Source organism: Eptatretus burgeri, chromosome 2 (assembly GCF_056783735.1).
Source record: "Eptatretus burgeri isolate ZD-2024b chromosome 2, Ebu_testis_v1, whole genome shotgun sequence".
Lineage (NCBI taxonomy): Eukaryota > Metazoa > Chordata > Myxini > Myxiniformes > Myxinidae > Eptatretus > Eptatretus burgeri.
In genome coordinates, this window is record NC_140962.1 from 153,165,278 (window position 1) to 153,183,123 (window position 17,846).

The following is a 17,846-nucleotide window of genomic DNA, read 5'->3' on the forward strand; positions in this document are numbered from 1 at the left end:
CTAACTAACACGTGTTTAGTTCGTTTCTTTTATTTATTTATTTTCTTTCGATATTTTCAGACACATCATCATCATCATCATCGTCTCCGATCAGCAAACACTTTCTGACAGGAAATTCAACATTTTCTTCACGATTTACACTTCAATGTACGATGGAGATTTAAAAATCGATTTCCGGGTTTCCTGTTCCGGTTATTGACATTGTGGTTGCTCGGTTACTGGGTTGTTGTTGTTGTTGTTGTTGTTTTTTTGGTGATCCGTTTTCAGGAGATTCATTGTCGAACGATGTAGAATAATACATCCCTTTATGACGTGTGTGGTGAAATTCCGTGTGAATGTCATGTGATCGATCCGGTGTGTCCTCAACAAATCCTCGGGGGTTCACGGACCATTCGCTACCTCATTAGGATTCTTGTTGTTCTTCTGTAGGACAATCTTCAAAAGGCTCCTCCCGTTAACTCAATTACCTCTGGATCCCTGAGTGGCGACATTTTGTTTATCTATCTATAATTCCAGGTGTGTGTGTGTGTGTGTGTGTGTGTGTGTGTGTGTGTGTGTGTGTGTGTGTGTGTGTGTGTGTGTGTGTGTGTGTGTGTGTGTGTCTGTGACCGCTGTTTCTCGACAATAACTGGTCCGATCTAATTGAAACTTGCCAGGTATATTGCTGGGGACCTGAGGATGTGCCTTTTCAAGGTTTGATATTAATCGGACAAGTGGTTCCCAAGTTATGGCCATTTATTTACCAACCAATGACAGGACACGTTGCTGCGTAGGCGTGGCTGCGTAGACCGGTGCGCGGCCGGCCGACGATGACGTCACGGGCCGTGCCAGTTACATGGCAGTGAATGTCATGGCAAGCAAAGACAGGGAGGTAAACTTGATTTTAATTTGGATTTCAATTAACTCTGTGTGTGGAAGTGTGGTTGTCGCGAGAACGCGAGAGCGAAGGAACGGCCTGTGTGGTTGTCGTTTCTGGCTCGCGGTTTGAAAGTTTTTTGTTTTTTTTGCACGTACGGCCACGCACGTACAGGCACGTGAGAGCGAAGGAACGGCCTGTGTGGTTGTTTCTGGCACACGGTTTGAAAGTTTTCTTTTGTTTGCACGTACGGCCACGCACGTACGGGCAAGCACCTACAGGCATGCACTGGCCTATCCATAATTCCAGCAATATGTGTGTCTGTCTGTCTGTGACCGCTGTTTCTCGACAACCACTGGTCCGATATAATTGAAACTTTCCAGGTGTATTGCTGGGGACCTGAGTATGTGCCTTTTCAAGGTTTGATATTAATGAGACAAGTGCTTCCCAAGTTATGGCCATTTATTTACCAAACCAATGACAGGACACTTTGCTGCGTAGGCGTTGCTGATGGGGAAAGGGCGCCATTTAGTTACCAATGGCAGGACACGTTGCTGCGTCGGTGTGACCGTTGGGGAAAGGGCGCCATTTAGTTACCAATGGCAGGACACGTTGCTGCGTCGGTGTGACCGTTGGGGAAAGGGCGCCATTTAGTTACCAATGACAGGACACGTTGCTGCGTAGGCGTGGCCATTGGGGAAGAGATCCTCAGTTGCCAATGACAGGACACGTTGCTTGGCGTTTTGCACCCACACTATCTATCTTCTGTCTTCTTTCTATAAATACAGCAATCTCTGTTTGTTTGCCTTTTCAAGGTTTGAAATTAATCGGATAAGTGGTTCCCAAGTTATGGCCAAGTTAGAGCACGTTCCCCATTACGGGTTACAACTTACGGACTTCCGGATAGTGATGACTTACTGTATTACAATAATTTCTCGATTTCTTATGCGCGTTTATCGATAAACACAATGCCCCAATCCAGTCGTCATTTACGAGAGCGAAGGAACGGCCTGTGTGGTTGTTTGAAAGGTTTTTTTTGTTTGTTTTTGCACGTACGGCCACGCGAGAGTGAAGGAACGGCCTTTGTGGTTGTTGTTTCTGGCACGTGGTTTGAAAGTTTGTTTTTTTTGCACGTACGGCCATGCACTAGTAATATGAAATCGGCAAAGCCGAGAACAGAACGAAACACGGTGGGTCGACAGTTTATACTTCTTCATTTGTGTTCCGGGATTGCCTGAAGCGTGGGTTAAAGCAAAGTAATTTTTATCTTCAGTTTGTTATCCTAGTTGTCTTAATTTGTTTCTCGTCTACAAAATATATCGGTCAATGGAAATTGTTTTTCCTTTTATTTTGCCGATTGGACCCACAATGCAATTACTTTCTGGACAAATATGGCGGCCTCCACTCTGACGTCATCGTGTTCACGTGATACCTACAAAGTTTCTTCTTCTTCAAAGTTTCTTCTTCTTCATTTTGCTCTTTCTCTTAACGTATATACTTTACATGTTATGTTTAGAACGAACTCTTCATTCGCTCCAAGACTCATTCCCCATACATGTCCCCATTAAAGAAAATAATGAAACCTAATGCATTGTACACAATCATCCGACGCACGTATGTGTCTACACAGTTCCAAATTCAATTACTATCACAAACAGGTTGGGCTCAAACATTTTACATGATGTACAATCCTCCCTCTGGTTGTCATACAACAATGGCTCACAGGTGGTGAATTTTCAGCCGGGGGGGGGGGGGGGGAACAACAATGGCTTACAGGTGGTGAGTCTTCACAAAATGGAAGCACAATGTTTAGTGGAAAAACTGGCCCTGTCAGCTGGGCTGCACGTTCTTGGATCGTATGCGAGGGGTCTGCCAATTGGTCCCTACCCTCTTGCCTCGTTCAGAATTTACAGTCTTCTTCCAGACAGGGTCATCGAGGGAGTGCATCGGCATTCCCATGAGCCTTCCCGGTTCTATGGGCCACACTGAAACTGAACTGCTGCAATTTCTCCTACCACCTTCCAATCTGTCCCTGAGGTTCCTTGAACCTTAACTAGTCAGTTTACTCAGGTACTGATTTTGTTTGTTTGTTTATTTTTTTAAAAATTGAAGCGAGGAGAGGGCAATGGATAACGTTGAAGAGGCAGAAAGCAAGTAACTTTGGGGGGGGGGGGGGGAAACAAGCGGAATAAGAAGCGACGTCAAAACCGATATGGGTTTTGCTCTCTGGCTATTCCAGGAATAGGCCTGAACTCCACAAAAACGGATTAGACAACACAACACAACAACGTACGATTTAAACATCGAAAATTTGGCAAAAACACAAATGGCAACACAGAGACAACTAGATGGGCACTCTTCAACATCACGACGTCTCCACATACAGTATGTCTCTGTCCACATTACTACATCATTATACATACTTGTACCTAGTTAGATTTAAATCCCTGAACCTCGATTCAAAATATTAAATAATTCTGCCTGCCAGACCACACATCCGATCAGGTTGAAATTTAAAACATATATTCCCCTTGACTACGAGATCATAACACTGACATTTCACCACGATTGATCTAGCGGTTGAAGAGAAAGAATTTTTTGAAAGATTTTCGTCCAATCCAATATGGCTGCCAGACCACGTGACCTATTAATGATTTGTGAACACCCTGGTATCCCCAAGGCTTGGACAACATGTGAGTGAAGTTTCCCATCAATCTCTCAAGCCATTCTGGAGAAGATTTTTGTTAAAAATATGGCTTCCAAACCATGTGACCGATGACATCATCAATTTCCCCTCCACCGTGTACGATTTAGCCCAAGATGACCCTCAAAATTTTTCATACTGATCACATAAAGCGTTCGACGTATGCAATTATGACGTCATAACGAATCCACCTATGACTTCATCAAAACAAATCACACTTGTTTTCCATGGGGAGTACTTCACATGTGCCAAGTTTGAATTTTTTCCATGGAATGGTTTCAGAGATACGGTAGGTCCAAAGGTTTTCCTTTTTTCCAACATGGCTGCCATACAATGTGACCGATGACATAATTATCATTAAAACATTCCACATGAGTAGTCGCAGCTTTGGTGAAAAATTGTCTGAAAATTTTGTGAAAAAAAAAGTGGTTGCAGACAAAACAGAAAATTAGCACAGATGGACAGACGGATGGACGGACAACCTGAAAACATAATTCCAATGGCGACTTCATCAGTGGAGGCATAATAATATAACAGAAAAATACGATGGATACTGTTCGGAAAACTTGGCTTTGATTGAGGGGGAAGGATCAGCTGCAGATTCGACTTACACTTGGGGTAAGCCCGAACTGGAAGACAAATATATACCAGTAGCTTTGTGAGCAACAAACTGGTGAAAGCTCACAAGTGGAAGTTGTTCCTTGCTGATGGTGAGGTTTCCATGGCTTCTACTTTCTTGTTCATCAATGTTCAAGGATATTGCATAATTGAGCTCGTTTTATGGGAATGCACCCACAGTGATGTTCTGCTGTCATTACGAGACTTTCCAAATGATGTAATCTGCCCCAGAATGCTCGATGCACATTTGCAGAAACCCCACAAAACATTCCAAGCACCATGAAGTACACTGTGTGTGTGCGAGACAACGATTGTTACTTGAAATGGCTCACGAAGCTTTGAAAAGAAGCCGAAAATACTTGGAAACGAACCTGCGAGAAAGCGGTGTGCCTTTTCACAACAAAGGATTCGGAGAAACTTTCTGAACTTGCCCAAAAGGCTGGTACCTTGCACCTCCTGGGGACGTGAACCGGTGCAACGCTCGAAGTTTTGTGGATGTGTGCACTCTACCCAAACCTTCGTGCTTCTTCACACTGATGGGAAGGTCATATCTGAGGCTTGTAAATGCACAGGGTAAGTTTAAAATGACGATATTTACTAATAATCATGTTAAGGAGGAGAGGTAGCACTTGGGGTGGAATGGGCTGTGGGGACCATTATAAATATATTGTTATAGCCACGGTCCATTCCAGTTACCCAGTTGGAGTCCCACGGGTCGTTTCAAAATGACCGCAACCTCCAGCTAAGTTCACAGCTCTGAGCAAGTTTTCAGGCCTGTTTGTCCCATTACAATACTTGTTGGGACTGTAGAACGAACCGCGTGATAGGCACTCACGACCAATCTAATTTGGCCGAGCAACCTTTGGCCACGAATGACGCCTGGTCCTGTTTGAACCGGCTTATTGAGTGACACTAAAATCACCCTAATCACCACATGAGGCAACCACACGAAGCAGAATCCAACCCTGAACCCAGTTATATTTATTTTAAAACGGCATGGAAGAAGGATTTCATGAAGCAACAAAGATTGCGGCTGATAGTGAGAACCAGGAGTTTGAATGATTGAGCTTCCTCAAGAGGATTTAAAGAATATAGATGGGACGGTTTGCCAGATGGTCCTTTCCGAGAGAGATAGTGAGTGTGAGATTAGTCAGGATTGAAAAACATATTCAAAGTGTTTGACTCGTTTGTGATTTTCTCAAGGTCTGGAGAGAGGGAAGAGGCTACAGCCTGCCAGTCTGAAGGGTGAGGGATGCCATGACAGAGAGTGGAGTCATCAGCAAATCAAGAAAGAAGATTTTCCAGAGAGTCAAATAGATCATTTATGAAAATCAGGAATAGGGCTGTGTCCAAAATACTGCCTTGGGGTACTCCAGCCTTGATTGGCAGTGGAGATGAAAGGATTCCATTCTCTCTATTGAGTGCAGCCTGTGGCTGCTGGTTGCATCATTGGTTGGGACGTGGCTATGCCGCTGATGCAGTGTCCCCCTTACCAGTACACTGGTACTCATTTTGCCGACCTCAGAAGGATGACAGGCTGAGTCAACCTCCTGGTGTGTATTACTTCAGCGGCCAACGGGGCTTGAACTCAGGACCCTAGGATCCCAATCCGCCACCCTAACCACTAAGCCAACACCAGGCTTAGGATTCCATCGAGAGCCACACATTGCATTCGAGAGTAGAGAAAGTCAATAAGCCATTTGTGGAGCTGGCCTTGAATGCCATCGGCAGATAGTTTGGGGAGTAAGGCAGGATGCCAAACTGTATCAAAAACCTGATATATGTCCAGAGATGGCCCTGATCTCATGCCTGACATTGAGGGCCTCTATCTATTGTTGGGTGAGTTGAAGCAGCATGTCCAAGGTGGAGTGATCTGGTCTGAAACCAAATTGTTGATCTGAGATGAGGTTGTTGGAGGAAAGGAAAGATTTAATATCAACTGTGATAATGGATTCCATGACTTTGCTGATGATTGGAAGTAATTGACCTTGTTTTGGGTTCTATTGTTTCAAATCTCGGGAATGTATACCATCTGGCCGAGTTGATTTATTAGCATTCAGCAGAGAGAGTTTATTCTGCACTTGTTCTGGGGTTGTTTTGACATCAGTTTTCTTCGGGCCACCACACTGGATATTGATATCAGGAATGTCGTTCAGGTTTTTCTCAGTGAAAAACTTGCTGAAGGCCCAATTTAAAACTAATACTTTTTCTTCATCAGAAGAAGTGACAGTGCCCTCACCTTTGATTGGGTCACTCATTCCTCTTCTCACTTGCCGTATGTTATTTGCATACTGCCAGAAGTCCTTTGGATTTCTTTTCAAATTATGGATAAGCTTTCTTCAGAAATCTCTATTCAAGCGACGACGTGTGATGTTTTGACGTGGTGGTGTTTGCATTTCGAATAGGCTGCATTTGTCTTTGTCGTGACATATTCACTCCACGCCATGTGCTTTTTTTTCTGGCTTCAGGATAGTGGATTCCTTGCCATGTTGATACTTATCCTTGTCTTTTTCCTAATTTTTGTGGGATGAACAGCAATATTACTTGCTGTAGCTCACTTTCGAAGAGGTCTCAGGCTTCGATGCAGTTACAGTCAACCATCTTCCCTTCCCAATCAATGCTGTCAAGTTGAGCGGTCATGTCCTCGTGCCTCGTGCTGGGACTCGGAAGCAAAAACTCAGTTCAGATCTGGCTCGGTAATTTTGGAGAAAAATTTCCAGGAGCCCGGATTGGCTCGGAACACAAATAAGTTTGCAAAAAATAAAAAAGTACTTATTTTTTATTTATTTATTTTTTACATGATCAAGGCTCTTGGAGGAGCTGGAATCAAGCATATGTAAATTGATCGCATGATCGACGCATGGCCTCAATCTGTGCTGTGTTGACAGGTACAGCCAGCCACAGTACTGCTCACATGACAATACAACGAAATCCTACACAGAAAATGATAGCAATGAATATATTACTTGAAAATGCAAAGTATATTTCCATTCATTTCATCCGATAATATATGTATATAATCTCTGCCAGTCGTCAGTCTGTCCGTTCAGCGAGGGGTTTCCCAGTTCAGGGAGGGGCATCAAAATCAAATGATTACCTCGGCCACCGAAGGTGAAGGAGGTTATGTTTTCACCCCTTTCTGTCTGTTTGTTTGTTTGTGTACAGGATATCTCAAAAAGTTGTGGACGGATTCGGATGAAATTTTGTATGACAAGGACGAACTGATTCGATTTTTGGTGAAGATCCAGATCCGGATCTGGATACGAGAATTATTTAATTTTAAAAGTGATTCTTCACCATTGAGAGATCGGGCCAAAAAAACGATACAGTGCTGTATTGCAAGATATTTCAAACATGGATTGGGTCCAAGACGTTCTCGTGGATCAGGCATGATGTGGCAGAGGTATGCGCTCCACACCCTCCACCACCCCTCACCCACTACCTTCCTCCTCTCCATTGTGCGTGATACTCTCCCCTTTCAAGTCGATCAAGTCAAGGCAGAAGTAAGACTCTCCATGCCCTCTCCCTCCTCTCCCCTGTGCAGTGTGCATGATGAGGTGGGAGAAGAGAAAGAGCAGAGAGAAAGGAGAGAGTGTGGGAGGGAGGAGAGAGTGGAAGGAGATGGGAGAGAGGGGCAGGGGGAGAAGTGCATGGACGCGTATTCACATATTTAATTTCCGGGGCCATTAACCAAAAGATGCTTAGAAATCAACTTTTGTGGCACCAGGAAGGGAATTAAATTATGATTGGTGTTCCTTCATGAAAATGATGCACTGAGTATGAATCTGAACTCGCACAAGTGATATTCCATGCCAAACGTGATATAATTTACCTTCAATCGATATGCCCTGATGGGGGATTGCAGCACACACAGATTCATGGTGGATTTTGTCCTGATCGTTTCTGCAATTATAAAGATCGAAATTCATACAAATTATGTGCTGAGAGAGTAACAAAGTAAACTTGATTTGTAACTATAAATTTGCACAAAATAAATAAGTAAATGCACACACCCAGCTTTTTTACAAGTTTATTGCTTAGTTGGTAAGTAAACTTTCCTCAAACCATAACTGAACTTTATTTAAATAAACTTTATTGAAACAGTTGCTCAGTTTATTGAACTTAAAATAATTTCATTCTTGAAGATGGAGAACTGAAAAATATCGAATGCAAATAGACAACTAAACCGGTCTTCCGTTTCCGTCTCATTACCCTCGGTCCCGTGGCGAGCGAACGCTCTCGCTAGGTCCCCACGATAGGCGTGGCCGGGTCCCCTCCAATGCACACACGAAGTACGCAATACGGAGTGTGGCACAGGGGGAGAGCGCCGGTCACAGGCCCTGCCACAGGTCAGGTCAGGTATGGGAGCATGCGCCAGAGCAGCGCGTCACTGCGTCCACTTTCCACCGGTACTCCAGGGGCCTCCTTCTGGCCATCCCCCAGGCAGATGCCAGGCCCATCCCCATGTCCTTGAGATGCCGGTCAAACTGCTGCAACCACGAGGCACGTGGTCGGCCCATTGGCATCCTCCACTCACGAGACTCCCTTGCTGAGAGAATCTGGTGAGCAGGATCAGCATCAGGAAAACGAGCCACATGTCCATACAGCCGCAACTAACGCTCACGGACTATGCAGGTAACAAATCTCATCCGAGTCTCTCTCAGCAACCGCTCGTTGGACACAAAATGCCACACCACCTCGACAAATTGCCAAACTTTCTGTCGAAATCCCAGGGGCTCCTGGCCGCCTCTGGGATCAGTCAAGGCGCACTGCACGTGGAGAAAGTGTACCAGGCAGCGACCGCATCCGCCGCGGAGCAAGGCATGCCCATGCGTTGACCGCGATCATCAAAACGCACCCACCGCACCTCATCACAAAGTGAAGGTGAGGGGAGGGCGATGCGGGCACGGGGCAGGTACCACGACACACACAACGGGTGGCCGACACCATGGCTGACTCCTCTGGGCAGACCAAAAGTACGGTATCGAGACCGATTGACTAGTTTTGGTCGATGTCGGGCAATTCGCTTGGCAAAAGCACCAACTTGTCCATGTTACCGCAATCTGCACCGTCACAAACGTCAATGCATGGGATGCCGTAGCACTTGCATGAACATTGGTTTTGTTTTTCACCCTGTTTTCACACATTTACAATGCACACCATGAATCATTGTTTGGGGAATGGGATACTTCTTCATCCAAACCAGGTTTAGTGTAGTTCCCTCCACCTTGCATCCATGGCCATGAGGACTGGGTGTGTCAATTCTCTGTAGTAAGGCCCGCCGGTGCACTGCCGCTTGATTAATTAGACCACAGACTGTAGAAACACAGAGCATCACAAAGTGGGGGGCAGTTTGAACTCATCATTTGACCCGAGGCAGAACAAGCAATACCGAGCTTGGTCGAAGGACAGACACTACTCCCCAAACAGTTCACAGGTGAAGCATTCAAGCGACTCCCTCGAATGAGTTGGCAGAGCGAAACTTTGCCCAAGCCCTGTGAATACTTCAAGATATGCCGGAGAGGTCAACATTTTGGTGTCCGGAGGGCAGTGAGGCACGTAGAGTCGTGAGGGTTGCCGTAACTCTGTTTATTGCGTGTCCGGATGAACACCACTGTAGACTACCACACGCCTCTAGCGGCGCAAACAACTATATGCATTGCGGACACGTGACTACCAACACCACTCCTCCACGCCCCCACAACGCTCTCTGCATTGCGCCCCGCACGCGTATGCCAAAACGCCACATTCCTCCCTCCGAAAAGCATGATTATAAAATGACAATTATAATGATAAGCATAATAGGCAAAGCATACTACGACATAAAAAATAAAGAGGAATAAAATGACATCAACCACGTAAAATCCTCTAAGTACCACGTCGCTCGATCCAACCCTGGGGTGATGGTCGGGCTGTGAATCACCCAGACGAGACGGCACAAAAGAAAACGTGCATCATCTGCACACCCTGTCACAATAATGCCGTCGTTATAATCTGGCCCATAATACAGCCTACTATCCCCATCACAACATATATCGTGTCGGTGCGAGTGAGTTGAATCCCAAATGCAGTGGACTGGTGCTCGAGTACTGAGTTGCACGACAAAGCCAATGATGTCTGCAGACCACAATAACCATGGCCGCGTTAAAGATATAAAGAGGAAAGTTTGGGAGCACAGTAACACTATGCAGCAGAAGCGCCCCCAGGCGGCCCATGCTTACACACCATCCGGCGAGGTCGAGGTGACTTGATTAGCCGAACCACCCGCGCCCCCGGCTGACAAGCTTGCTCGTCCCCCACAGACAGAAACAGGTAAACACGCTGAGTCCGCCAGACATGAGGGCGCCGTCGCTAGCGAGAGCAGCGGGTGGGGCAGCCTTGGGAAGATAACGGCCCGGCCCCCGCGAGAGTAACGGGAGGGGTGACGCTGAACAGCGCCGGAGTCCCACGTGCAAGTCGAACCGGCAATTAGGTGGCTGCATACCAGCAATCCCTTACAAAACCACGCATCAAATCCAGTCGAGATCTCCATGCACGTTCACACGGACGATCAGCGTACACTGCATGCACAGCCACGTCATAAAGCAGCAAAAACATCGTCTGCGCAGATGCGAACTTCCCTTCACGTACAGCGCGTTCCCACAGTATAACGTTAACACATGAGGCTGCAGCGAACTGCGGACTGTCATCGCCGATCGAGATCTGAAAGACCTCTTTATTCGCAATGATCGTCCGCGAACTCTTCCGATCAAAGAAAGCATTGATCCCAATCAAACACATCTTGCTCACACGCGGACTGTCGGCATTTGCTTTAACAATGCCATGCTGAATCACTCGTGCCGCGAGAATCAAACACACAACAATTAACAATTTATGAACCACGCTGCGCGCGCGCCTCTTGGTTGCCACGATGTCGAGGCGACTTGCGTGCCGGTCCCCATCTGAACGTCGAAGAGGGCACTGTCGATGTTCGCGTTCCGCAAACTTCTTGAATGCGACCGGCTCGCTCCACTCCCCCATTGAAATCGCCTGAACGACACGGGTGTGCACTGTATCATGAGCGCAGCGGAAGCGCGAGAGTCCGTCGCAGCTGGCATGGCCCCCGTTGCTCCAGAACCGTATATCGTAGTTGCAGGAAGCAATGAACGGAAACCCATGTTGCATCGTCGCGGCTCCTGCCGCCGGGACCTCGCCCTCGGGTCTCGAGGGAGGCCCGGGCCCAAACGGAGGTACGGGGCTCGAAGGAGACAGGTGCAGCTGGAGGAACAAACTCCGAAACAGGAACCTCTAATCGGCCCGGCACGGGACGTCCAAGGTCACTGGCTGGCGCCAACCAGTCTAGCCTGAGGCTAGCCAGCCAGTCCCGGCCCAAAAGGGCGGGCCCCTCCCCTCGAACCACAAACAATGAGAGGAGGGCGCTTTGACCTTTGGTAGACCACCGAGACGTCTGTCACAGCAAGTGGTGCAATCGCTTCACCGGTGTACGTGTACAGCGAAAAGGTCGTCTTGATCAGGTGAATACCGCGGAGGCCACGAGCGGTCTGTTCGCCCATGACCGACACCGCGGCCCCGGTATCAACTTGAAACACGATCGGTGCCCCGTTCACCTCGACCTCCACTGTCATTGGTCTTGTTACCTCCGGACCAATTGAAAATAGGCTCAACATCGGCTGCATTTCCTGCTCTGGGCCGCCGGGATCGCTATGCCCAGGCTACAGGCCGCGCTCCAGGTCACTGGGGTCGTCCCGCACCTCGCTATCCAAGACCTTAACGGCGGCCCCCGCCATTCAACACACACGCTTCAGATGTCCCACCTTGTGACAATGCAAACACATGGTGTTTTTATACGGGCACACCTGCCGCAGGTGCTGTCCTCCACACCCCCAGCAGCCCTGTGTGTTCATCTCGCTGGCCATGCGGCCGCGCTGCGGCGCGCGTCGCCGGCCCGCACCGAAAGGCGTGCGCGTGGCCTGGAGAACCTGGGTCATCGCGTGGACCCCGGGGTCACCCGACATGCCCCAGCTGGAATCACCCGTCACGCCCTGGCCGGCAATGGCGCGGACATCTGTGAGTGTCTGCTCGACAGCTGAAGCAGTCTCGACCGCCGAGTGGAATGTAATGTCGACACCTCGCATTCGCAGAATCACCGACACCATCTTCGCATCTTGCAACCCAAAAATAAAGCGATCTCCGAGTCGAGCTGGACGCTCCTCTGCCGTGAACATGCAAGCCACGGCCGAATGCTTCATCCGCGCCACGAAATCTGCGACGCGCTCCTCCGCACCCTTCGCGAGGTGATCGAACTGGTATCGAACCAGCTGCACTGACTTCTCCGGCGCCATGTGGGCTTTCATCTTCTCTACCACGTCCTGAAACAACAGCCCGTCATCACTGGGCTTGTCTGGTGCCACCAAATCACTCAGCAGTCGATAATGCTCCGCCGACAGCGAGGCGAGCAAGATCGACTTCTGTTTGCTCTCGTCGACCACATCATTCGCATGGAAATAGCACCCCAATTGTTCCTAAAACAATTCGAAGTAGTCTCCGACGAACACAGGCACTCGTCCGTGCGCCGTGCCCTGACCTTCCACCATCCTCGAGCCGTCCTGCCATTCACTTGACGCGAATTCGCAGGCGACGGCGAGATGTCTGGCTGCAGGACTCGACCCGCACCGAAGACTGTGCGTGTGGCCGCGGGCGCGCAAAAACTCACGATGCGCTTCCCTGGGCTCCTCGCCAGGTGATCGAACTCGTGCCGCGCGAACTGCGCTGATTTTCCCGGCGCTCCGTGCGCCCTACAATCCAATTGCTCCGGCCAAAGACTCAAAGTCAATACCAAGGAAAACCAGGCACTCTGCACGCGTCGATCCGAAACAGACTCGTCGCCAAGTGTGGTGTCCGGAGGGCAGTGAGGCACGTAGAGTCGTGAGGGTTGCCGTAACTCTGTTTATTGCGTGTCCGGATGTACACCACTGTAGACTACCACACGCCTCTAGCGGCGCGAACAACTATATGCATTGCGGACACGTGACGACCAACACCACTCCTCCACGCCCCCACAACGCTCTCCGCATTGCGCCCCGCACGCGTATGCCAATACGCCACAAACATCAGTTCAAATGGTCGTTTTTACGAGAGAGAGAGAGAGAGAGAGAGAGAGAGAGAGAGAGAGAGAGAGAGAGAGAGAGAGAGAGAGAGAGAGAGAGAGAGAGACACACAGACAGACAGACAGACAGACAGACAGACAGACAGACAGACAGACAGACAGACAGACAGACATTTTATTCATGTCACTGAACGTTCAAGCAGAGTCGTTGATTGGGAATGAATGATGGCCGTTCCATCCAAAATGAAGGCACCACTTCTTCGACTGAAGATGGATATTTTCCTTCAAGGTGGTGGAGGTTAGGATCCTTCAGTGTTTGCCGGTGATACATCAGCAGCTGCAAGAGGGAAGGATACCAGGCTCAAGGAAAACATCATCAACATATACATTTAAAATCAACAGATTTCTGCTGTGCAATGATCAATATCCGACTGAGAATATGTCGTCCAGCTCTGAGCAGCACTTCCTCGCCGCCTTTCGACATCTTAACCATGGTTTGGTCAGCGAATGTTTTCAACTTCAGCTGTTTGATTGGCTCATGGAAGCCAACCTTGTTGCTGTACAACCGATCATTTATAAAACTCTCTAAATCCTGTTAACCCACACTTTTGGCATTTATCAGATCATCCCTGATAAGTGGTGGGGTGATTGTCCCAGAAGTAATGCTGGTTTAGCTCATCATTAGGTGAGGGAGAAAGGTACACCACATGTTCAATGCAGTCCATTATCGCCTTTTCATCATCAACGACTGTCGACGAAGCGAGGTCTTTCTTATATCTGTCTTGGTGGCTTCAGCCTGCTAAAGTTTCGCACTGACTCTGGTGATAGCAGAGCATTCAGCTTGTGACAGGATCCAGCGACGGACCACCCCTGTTCAGAGTGAAACCAGAGATACCGCCAGACATCTTTGAGTCACGCTTTAGCGTTTGTTCAATAACCTGGTCACAGCCAGTTGCAGAAAAATCCATATCCGTCTTGTTGTTGGACAGTTCGGTCATCCTTCGACATGCTTTCATGGACAGCTGGATGTGTATTCGGAAGGCTTTTTCATCTCCAGGTAGTAAGCAGGTAGGTACCTTGAGTAATTTGTCTCTCCATAAGCAAATTACCAAGGCATCATGAACAGCAAAGCTTCCAAATGACCTTCAAAGTCAGATTCCCACGTCGCCCAGAGAAATTTCAACAGCATCTCGACAAATTCTGTGTCTGAAGAGCAAAACGCAAATGTGGGGTTTCTCAAGTTTGGTTCTTCAACCCAACGTCGTATCGATTCGCAACTTCCAGGGATAAATCGGAACGACACTCCTTCTTGAAGAGTGTGCTGGGATAGGTTTCCACCAAGTGTTTCATCAGCTTCATGAACTGTTCACTGTGATCTGAAGGAAATCGACTCGACGAAAGCCTTCAGTCGTAGGCAATCGAGGGCTTCCACCGTCAGTTTGTGAGCTCAGATTGCTCTATCATAGTGCTTTCCCTCAATGAGCTAAATTGTAATGATCCGGAAGCCACAATCTGTGATTCCACTCGGATATCTGACAATCCTGTGCCGAACCAAAGAATTTACCAATTATTGATAGGGACGACAACGCAGGATGAAACTCGTCCAAGTGAATCACGAGCCTTTGTAACGAGTGACATCGCTCCACCTGATAGTCGTGCCTTTGCGTAAGTGTTTTGGTCAAATACTACGACGATCGAGTCAAGCTCAAGTTTGTCAGCCATCTCAATGCTCCTTGCGAGAACTGTGTTTACCGTGTCCCATTTTTTTTGTGCGAGCAGCGTCAAGGCCAGGTGAACACGCAATTTTATAGGCTGTCGATGATGTGTTCAATTGAAGCTGGATATTAAAACCTGTCCGGATTGGAATTCTGTGCCTACCGTTGTCGCAAAACTTCACCATGAAGAAAGCGTAGCCAATGCATTTTGCAGCTTGAATGGAGCAACCAAGGGAATCTGTACCTCGCTGAGCACTGGGCTCAAAGACGAGTGGTCCTACCATCTTCATGGAAGGGTACACGCAAGAAAATTTGTGTCCGGTTGTGTTATTTTTATTCTTTTCTTGTTGACCGTGTGCTCTGCTTCTTCACAGAGGATTCCGTCATCCTCGCTTGTCGCTTTCTGAATGAGTATTCCATTGGTGTGGGGGCATTGCGCCCATCCCCGATAAAGTCTCCTCATTGAAGTCAATGTTGTCCCACACTCGGAGCAAAAAAGTCTACGTTTGGGATCCAACAGGGACAGAAACGAGCCCTATGTTCTGCTGAACCTGTGCTAGTGCTACATCATAATTTATTATCGATGTGTAGGATGCGCAATGGCCGAGCTTATTCAAGAGATCCAAGCCCTCGTGAGGAGCCCGTCAAATGCCCGCGTGTCAGTCCGAGGCACAATGATTTTGGAATTTGGCGATGACCATTCAACTCGAGGTAAATGACACCTTGCAATAGTGACAGGAGTTTACATTGATGCGAGTCAGGAACCTCCACACGATGGTCGAGCGTTGGTTCACCTGAGTCACCGACAATCCAAGCTGGAACGTTGTCGATTGTTGTTGGAACAAATGCCGTCGCGTTCGCCCGATTCATTCTGATCAATTCCTGCAGAATCATTGCAGCGTGGAAAAGAGTTGCCAACGAGTGCGTATCACGAGGTGTTCGGGGGACTTCATACGTGACCCACAACAGATTCCGTCAAGCTGTCGTCGCTGGACAACACTCTGACAACAAAGTTGCTGCTGCCATTTCAAGTTTCTTCGTCTCACTCGTTCCACACCAGAAAACAAATTCACTTTTTGAACGTTGCCTGTGCGGGACAAATGACAGGTGAGGATATCGTTTTTGGAGCCTCTTCTTCAACTTTCCGCTCCTGAAAAAAGATGGGAAAAACATTGAAAAAAAAAATATGTATGCATGCCACTACCATGAAGCAATAAAAACACAGACATCTACAAAAATCAATAATAACCAAGAAGCAATTCTAATAGGTTGAATGGCACATGTTTGACAGCTTAATTTCCATGATATTAGTACCAAGCTTGTCTCTTCAACTCAATCTACTCCATCATTGACATCAGCACAAAGGTCTTTGGTGACTCATGTTACCTCCCTTAGTTTTATACAAATCAGTACTTTGCATTTGCTTGAGCATATTCAGTGAGATAAGGAGTCTCTCAATGCAAGCCACCCTCTGAATGTAAAGGTGAGCCATATTTGGGAGGACGAGGGTTAAAGTCTCAACACATACCTGTATGCAGATGCATCCAAGCCTGTTGCATTGGCGATTTGAATGAATTTCAACAACAAATCATTGAGACGAAGAATTTTCTGGTTATTGATGAGTTCTCGTTGGATGACTTGCTCACAAAATACATCGAAGGATGAACTGAAGAATTCCTTCACAGATTTTGGGAGTCTGAAGAACAAAAACAAAAAAAAATGCATGCCAAGGACGGTACTCCGACACAAAACATAGCTGACAACATAAAGTGAAACGTTTTTAGCCGCGTCTCGCTCGTAGCGAACGTGGCTCCAAGAGAGCTCGGCGTTGTTGTTGTTGTTGTTCTTCTTCTTGTGAAGACAAAACCTTTAGGACTCGGCTCTTTTATATACAGGATCCGGTTCTCCTTTAATACTAAACACTTGTACACATCCTCACATTGACGGTGCCGTTTGAGAGCGTCTATCATGAACTTTTTTTAATGTATTCGGACATTTGCTTTAAAGTTTCGAAAAGTTCACGTTACTATTTAAAGATTATTCCATTTAATGTATTGTAATTTCGTAAATACACTATTTTCTCGTCATGAACGTCAATCGTCCATGACGGGTGTCGCTATTGGCTCAATCAAGGCACGTGATGAAATATTGGAAGTTGTTGTTGTTGTTGTTGTTTTTTTCTTTCTTCTTCTTCTTCCTCTTCTGGTGAAGACAAAACCTTAAAGACACGGCTCTTGGACTCATTTGTCCTTGTTTTAATGTTAAAGGCTCCAAACACGGAATATATCGTCCTCATCGAGGCCAGGCTTTAAATAAAAAAGAACTGCATAGATAGAAAAGTGAAGAGAGAATAGTTTAAAAGGTTTTTAGGAAAGTAAAAATCTGCTCGTATAGGGATGGAGTGGAAACGAGTAAGGAAAGTGTATGTTGAAGAGTGTATGTTTGTTTGTTTGTTTGTGAGAAAGAGATTGAAGCTAGCCCAGTAGCTATTGTTTGTGTGAGACAGAAAGAAAGACCAGTAATCTTGACACAGAAAGTGTAAGATGCTTCTGGGCACCATATTAATGTTCCTCAGTCAGAATGGTAGTAGTATCCTGGGGTGGTTGCAGTTTTTAACCAACTACCGAGAGGTGTGCTCCAATCTCTCGAAGGAAGGTATGTAATTACATCATTCAAAACACTAGAAGGGCACTCGGTAGAGTGCATACCTCCGCTATGCCTGATCCACGAGAACATATCGGGCCCAATACGTTTTTGAAACCGTGCGATATATCACTTTGGCCCAATCTCTCAATGATGAAGAATCATTTTAAAAATTAAATAACTCTCATATCCAGATCCCAATTT

At 47.1% G+C, this 17,846-nt stretch overlaps 1 protein-coding gene across 1 annotated transcript in view; it reads right to left on the reverse strand.

Moving 5' to 3' along the window:
• Positions 1–7,039: 7,039 nt before the first annotated feature.
• Positions 7,040–17,846, reverse strand: part of LOC147033596 (uncharacterized) — a 24,230-nt gene continuing 13,423 nt past the window's right edge. Inside the window, exons 4-5 of the mRNA XM_085851734.1 lie at positions 16,528–16,695; positions 7,040–16,149 (exon numbers count right to left, since the gene is read on the reverse strand). Of these exons, the coding sequence (XP_085707860.1) occupies positions 15,975–16,149; positions 16,528–16,695 (343 nt within the window). The 3' untranslated portion in view covers positions 7,040–15,974. The remainder of the gene's footprint in view (positions 16,150–16,527; positions 16,696–17,846) is intronic.